We start from the raw sequence: 7,282 nt of genomic DNA, 5'->3' as shown, positions 1-7,282 counted from the left end.
CCTCGTACCGGGGAGCAGACAGCGCCGAGAAAGCGGGGAGCAAGGGATGGGTTTGCTTTAAGTTCCCTGGGGAGATTCATCTGTACAGGGTGAGGTGGCGTCTGGGAGGTTTGGCTTTTAGGTCGGGGTAGGGAACACCGACTTTAGCCACCCAAAAATAAACAGCCATCAGCAGAGCTAGGGGAGTCGCTTTTTTCTGCTTGTTCTAAGATGAGGAGTAAAGCCTCAAAGTTGTTTTATTTGACGACAAATTGTTATTAGCCTTAAATATTTCTGCTTGGTCTGTGCTGAGATTTGTGGGATCTGACGGTGACTCAGTGCTCAAAAATTATGGAAGAGGAAAAAATCCTGACAGCGGGCTGCGGAGAGATCAGGTGGAGTTTGATGCAATCATTTTATGCAAGAATAGGAATGGTTTTAGAACGTCCGTGAAATCAAAGGTAGTTCTAAATAATTAATGCCTGTATAGGCAAAGGGATAAATTACGTGGGCAAATACAAAGCTTAGTTTTGACGATAGGACGAGGGGGAATGGTTTGAAGCTGCGCCAGGGCAGGTTTAGGTTGGACATTAGGAAAAATTTCTTCCCCGAAAGGGTTGTCAGGCTCTGGAATGGGCTGCCCAGGGAGGTGGTCGAGTCCCCATCCCTGGGGGGATTTAAAAGAAGGAGAGATGAGGTGCTGAGGGCCAGGGTTTAGTGGTGGGATGGCAGGGTTAGGTTAAAGGTTGGACTCAATGATCTTAAAGGTCTTTTCCAACCAAAGCGATGCTATAATTCCGTGGTGTGCGATGTTTTACCCCAAACTTTGAAGGCATAAATATTTGCAAGCAAAAAGATAAATGGAAGATGGGTTAGTCTGGCGTGGCTTTATTAGGAGCTAAATTACAACATGCTGGGTTTAACAACTCATTTCCCAGACCAAGGAAACGTGGCGGCTCTGGATCTGTTCTCCACCAAAACGGGTCAGTGAGGGGCCCTCTGGAAGTCATCTCCGAGTCAGGAGCAGGCGGGGACTGATAGGAAGGGGTGGGTGGTGCTGGAGGACGAGGTGCCAGGCTGGGGACCGGGCGTTGCTGGAGTTCCTTTACTGAGAAGTTGCAGCTGGATGTTAGTTGTTTCCACAAAAAAAAAAAAAAACTTTTCTGAAAAGGTGGGGAATAAACTCATGGGACGTGCTGGGATGGAAGCTGCAGAGAGAAGTACCATGGTTGGAAGAATGCCTGATTTGGGAGAAGGGTTAAACTTCAGAGGAGAAGGAAAGGAAGACACCTTCAACCTTAAAAATTATGGTGTGACAATAACTGGTTTATGAATAATTCAGTGTGAAAATTAGAGTTTAATTTTTTATTTATTTATTTTTTTAAAATGAGATACATCAATCCTGCACCAGAATATTTGCAATCTGGCTGTCTTTAGTCCCTTGGTGCTTTTTGTGGCCGTCGGGGCCCTTGTTGCCTCTTGGGATGGGTGGGAGCTCAGTAAATGGGAACATTGCCCACCTAAGGGCTGCGGCAAAGGCTGCCGGGGGTGCTCAGCATGGGGCTCGTGGGGGTTTGCCCAGGGCAGGTTTTGGTGGGCAGGGGGGCTCCACGGGGCAGCCTGGGGTGAGGCACTGGCTCCGTTTGTTGCTCTTTTTCTGGGAAGAGAGAGCTAAGATGACGAGAAGGACTTTAGTAAAGCAGTAATTCATAACGTCGTGGCCATGTTTAAAAAAAAATCTAGGCATGTTGGAAGGATGTACGGTTGACTGGAATCACCCGATTCCCAAGCTATACAATCGTTAAACTCTATCCCTGGGAATTTTTTTGAGGTGTTGGCTACAAAGAGCTCTTCAACAGCAAAGCACCGGGGACGGTTCTGCGCAAACCGTGGTCGCGATGAAGAGTGATCAAATACGTTGCCATAGTGCATCTTGGCTGCGTGGTGAACGGGTCTCTGGAAGCCCACAGTCCTTCGCTGTTGTATGAACTTTTGGGAAGTAGTCATTTTACCCGGCAGTATTCAGGAGGGTTGGTTTGCTTGGGGGTTTTTCTTTAAATAATATTGAAAAGATAAAAGTCCTTTTCTTCTGAACAGGGTGCAGGTTCATCCGCATTTCTATGACAACTGTAATAGATAGCAGATTGTACCAAGGCCAGCCAAAAATGTGCTTAAAAAAAATAAAAATAAGTTGAGGAACACACATTTTAAAGAAAGATGGTAGCGTGGGAGGGATTTCCTGACAGGAGGAGTAGTCGGAGGGCAAGAGCGGGAGCGACCGGCGGGGGATGCTGGTCCTTGGGCAGAGACCGTGGGTTAAAGCGCCCCTGTCCTGCCCAGGAGTTACTCCCAGGTTGCTTGGCCAACCTTTCCGTAGTGCTTCCTTGGGTTTTAGTGCAGGCTCCCTTTTCGGTACAGCTGCGCGTTCCTTGGCATCCACCCGCTTGAGGTTGCACCTGAACCGCCCGGCTGTCGCTGAGCTGCAAAACACAAGACGTTAAACGCAAGAGTCTTTTGGTGTTGTCGTTGCTTATCCCACCAGAGTACATCACTCGGCATACTAATGAAATGATATAAAAGGATTTAGCCCTAATTAAATAAAATCTGCATTAAGTTACTATGGTAACTGTTATGTCTGTGTCGAGCAGCTCTAATTACAAGACTGCACGAGCCTTCCTGGTCGAAACACCCAGCGGTTCTTAAACTCGGTATTGTAAATTTTAGTCCTGCTTAGGAGGAGACTAAAGCAAAGGGTGGGACGAGCCTAAACAAGGAACTGGGCAGTTGGTGAGACTTGTGGCGATGCCAGAAGTGTCAGTGAAGCGTAGGGAAGAGCGAATGCCAAGGAATCGGTGGTGTCTGACAGAAGAGCAAAGCTTGGTAACCCCAAAAGCATCCGATGGGAATCTTCCTTCGCCCCTGTTGTTCACCCCGCTGCCTGTTGCGCCTCCAGTTCTGCAAACCTGGGCCCTCAGCCACCTTTAGTTTCATCTTTAGTTCTTGGCAGAGCCTAGAAAGACAGAATGTTGCAGGACAGCAGTTAATACACAAGCCGACGTAGATCACACCACGACTGTCGTGATCGGGCAGAAAAATACCCATCTCCATTTGACAACAGGGTGCTAAAGTCCGGGGTGATAGGGATGCTTATGCTTGTGCGGTCATAGCGAAGGCACTAAACTTACGGATTTTGGCTCCAGTAGTGGAAAGGGACAGTCTGCATCTAGGGGACGTTCATCAAATTCTCTTCTTTGTCTATAAATTTTTTTTTATTTTGAGTCAGTCGTGGTACTCACCAGCATATGAGCCAGGGAGCATGCGCTTGGCATCTGTGCCTCACCTCTGGTCCTGCCGCGCTCAGCACCCCTGCTTGCTGCTTTCTGTGGTGCTCACCACGCTGGGCTGTGCCTCCGCTTGGATGGTCGGGAACGTGACTCTGCTTTGAAAAACATACTTTTGTTTATATTTACACGTATATTTATATATGAAAAAGTAAAAGTTCTTCTCTGTTTCTTTAAATATTATGTGATCCTGGAAAATTCAAAGACACGGATAACATCCATGCCCCCCGCTTCCTAGGGTGACACCTTTCTGAGCTGGTGGTTTGTGCATGTTGGTGCTGTAAGGACACAGGACCCGCTGTGCCCGTCACCCAAGTCCGTGCGCTTTCCTTGCTACCAAGAGTTGTGCCCCTGCTGTTTCCCTTAAGCTTTTGCTTGAAATTCCCTGCTGAATTGTGGCCTGGGGAAATAAATCAGGAGGTGGCTGCTCCCCATCTGCCGGAGTCCCTCCTGCTATAAACTCGGCACGGTTTGGATTTGGTTTAATCGACCTTTTCTGCATGTTTTTATTCCAGATTTGGCAGTGCGGCGGCTCCCTGGAGATTGTCACCTGCTCGCACGTCGGCCACGTTTTCCGGAAGGCAACACCTTACACCTTCCCCGGGGGAACGGGGCACGTCATCAACAAGAACAACAGGAGGCTGGCAGAGGTCTGGATGGATGAGTTCAAGGACTTCTTCTATATAATATCCCCAGGTAAGAAATTATTTTCTGATCATATTACGGAGCGTAAAGCCATCCGAAAGATAGTAAAGTGTAAATATAAGGCACATATAGGTAAGTGTAGGCGTGTATGCATGTATATGTACTAAAAGTTGAGACAAAACAGCAAAAGTACTTTCAAAATTCAAGGGATTGTCCTTTCCATGTGTCAAACCCTTCTACATCCTGTTCCCAAGGTAAGAATATTACTTCAGGCTCCTACCCTCCCGGAGATCAGAAGGGGTTTTTATACAGAACGTTACTCTCATAATGTGAGTTTGCAACCAGGTAGGAAATGTTGGTCTTTAGAATGATGTAACCACCCTCGAGTCTCTTCCACGGCAGTTTTTGTGTTCTTACTTTCATCCTTAAAAATTTACCTGCTCACTTGAAAAATTCGACTTGGAGATAATCCAGTTTTTATCAAACTTAGAGTTTTAAACAAAACTTTTTTCTTTCCCCCCCCCCGAACAAACACGAGAATCAAAAACTTTAATGGGTGGCCATGATCAGGAAAAAAAAAAAGAGTCCATACCTTCAGCGCTGGCTCTCCAGTGCAGACTGGTTTGCCCCTGTATTTCAAGTTGTCCTTTGGTCACAGCCAACCTCGCAAAGCAGGTGTTTTGAGCTAAGCCTTTTCTTCCTGTAAATCAGGACCAGTAGTTTTATTTCATTTGATTTGGCTGAAATAAATCAACAAATAAGGTTATTTTTCTTCTAAGGATTTGTGTATAAAATGGAAAACTATTTTGGGTGGGTTTTTTTAGCCCAAAGAGCTTCACTGATACCTCAAAATTAAACAGTTAATAAAAACTAAATTCCTCCAGTTCAGAAGCCAGAATATATGATGTCTCAAGTATGAAAACCAGTTATTTTTCATAGTATTTATAAATTATTACTCAAAATGTCCGTGGTAGAGAGTAGCCATAGACTATGTTAGCTTTTGTTACTATTTTATTGTGTGCTCTGGGATAATCTTCCCATTCTTCCATCTTCAAACTTTCGTCCAATTTAAATTCTGTAGCAACAGAATCAGTTTAGATTTTCACTATCACCAAGAACTAAACCCCAGACCATATTATTATCCGTATGAGTTTTGCGTTTCATCTCCAGCACAATTTGCTGTTATTATACCTCAGCTCATTCCGGCTGCAAGCCTGCTTGTTCCCACAAGCTGTTCCAGTGCTTTGATTTTTCCAGCTTTAGGACATCTCAGTCAATCACCAGGTGCCAACATGTAATCCCAAGCTGTGAAGTTGGAAGACTCTTGGTTTCTGCATGGGTTATCGCACGCGTCCTGTGGCTGTCGCAGTATGTGCTCATAAAATATTCTGAGCTTGTCCTGGAAAACCCTTATCAAGCCAAAAACTTCAAAGCACCATAAAAAAAAAAGTCTGCGCACATCTTAAGCACCCTGTTAATGGTGTAAAAAGGATAATTTATATATTTATACCTTATACATCTATATTTAGAGTATATATATAAATCATCGAATCACAGAATCCCAGGTTGGAAGGGACCTCAAGGATCATCTGGTCCAACCTTTCTGGGCCAGAGCCCAGCCTAGACAAGATGGCCCAGCACCTTGTCCAGCTGAGGCTTGGAAGCGTCCAGTGTGGTGGAGTTATGTGTGTATAGCCAGAAGATGCAAACATGAAACAAGTCTTAAAAGAAATGTCAACAGACTGATGGTCCCTGTCAATCAGAGGTTTGGGTTGGCACCGAGTGTTTTTGGGAAGCGTTCGTAGGGCTCTGCCTTCCGCTCGGAGAGAGCCGCAGGCAGGTTTCCTCTGTCCTGTTGAAATACCTTCTCGGGTGCATCTGCTGGTGGTGCTCTGGCAACAGGGCTCAGGGTGGAACCCCTACGGAGGAACGTCTGGTCTCCTCTGGAAAAAGTCAGTCCATTCCCTCCAGGGAACAGCCTGCGAGGAAATGTTTCTTGGTCCGGTAGGAGGGATGAAACCATGGAAGAAGTCTAAATGTTCCTGACTTCAGGACTGGTAACGAGAGCCAACCTAGCTGGCGAGGTTACCTACCATCCCTCTGCAGCCTGTGTTTTGTACGGGTGGCAGCAGGATTCCTGGAGGGCAGAGCAGGGTCTCCAGAAGCCATCGGTACCTTCAGATCCTGTTTGTCCTCTGCTGGCTGGCTGTCTTCCAAGCTGCCGCGAGGATGAGTTGCTGCCTTGGTCTGGAGGAACAGGTCCACTATTAAAGCTACGGGTGTCTATCGTCGCTTCTAGTGCTACCAAACAGACCTCATGGGCCCCACCTGATGGAAGCGCCCTGCGGATTTCACTTTTACTGGATTTAACACAACGCAGAAGATACACGCCCGTGAGTGAAAAACCACCACATTGACAGGATCCTCTTAAATATGGAAATGGAACTTGGTGTGAGATAGGCAGGATCGTGTCCCTTTGTAGTTGGTAATTACATCTACCCAATTAGAGCTGAAGGAACAGGATGCGGGACAGAAAACTTGGCTGACTTTCTAACGTAATTGGTTTCTGTTCTCCTGCAAGAGGAAGGGAAAAAATTGGAAAAAATAAATATAACGCTAACAAATGCGTGTCCAACGTGATCTAAAAGTAAATTCAAACCCCACAGAAGATGCAGGCAAGTTCAAACCATAAATGTATCACATGGGATTAGCTGTTCTTTAATTCAGTTCTCCCTTAATTCACTTCTCCCTTACTAAGTTCTCTCTTTGTGCAGGCTCGTAATACCAAGTTCCCGTTGCGTTTTTGTTGAACTAAATGCATTTCTAATGATTTACCCTGAAGGCAGACATTTCCTTACGGGCATGCGGTGTGCAAACACTAACAGTGTGTCTTCACCACGTAGCGTATGTGGTAAATGCATTGCGCTCCGTGGGCTCCCATGTTCTGCCTCGCCAACAGGTTTTCCTGGGCCGATGAGGAGTTAGTGGCTTTAAAGCATTTGGCTGAACTCAGGCTCTAAAAATATCATACTAAGGGCTGTTTAAAATACAATACATTTTAAATGAGGTATTAGCAAAATGCATTTACATGGTGGAATAATTGAAAAATCCCCGTTTCAGAAAGAGTGCCAGATGACATTGCTGCTGTGTAGTTGCCTAAGATGTGTTAATAGTTCAGTTCCAAATTGGTCGTGTTTTAATGATCAAGTTCCTAAATGCAACACTCCAAGTCCTGGATCGGAACTTTCTCTTTTTCCTCTCTTCCATTGCTTCTCTTCTTGTTTTGGCATCCTCTAAGCAAGGGTCCGCTGGGTTCA

General features: G+C 45.7%; 1 protein-coding gene across 1 annotated transcript in view; it reads left to right on the top strand.

The window, feature by feature from the left end:
- The window catches only part of LOC104135266 (polypeptide N-acetylgalactosaminyltransferase 13), a 131,640-nt gene that overhangs the window by 82,560 nt on the left and 41,798 nt on the right, over positions 1-7,282 (top strand). Inside the window, exon 7 of the mRNA XM_009648893.1 lies at positions 3,836-4,016. Within this exon, the coding sequence (XP_009647188.1) occupies positions 3,836-4,016 (181 nt within the window). The remainder of the gene's footprint in view (positions 1-3,835; positions 4,017-7,282) is intronic.

Source organism: Egretta garzetta, unplaced genomic scaffold (assembly GCF_000687185.1).
Source record: "Egretta garzetta isolate BGI_Z169 unplaced genomic scaffold, ASM68718v1 scaffold191, whole genome shotgun sequence".
Classification (NCBI taxonomy): domain Eukaryota; kingdom Metazoa; phylum Chordata; class Aves; order Pelecaniformes; family Ardeidae; genus Egretta; species Egretta garzetta.
The sequence above is the reverse complement of the archived record's forward strand: the minus strand, read 5'-3'. Positions and strand labels throughout refer to the sequence as shown.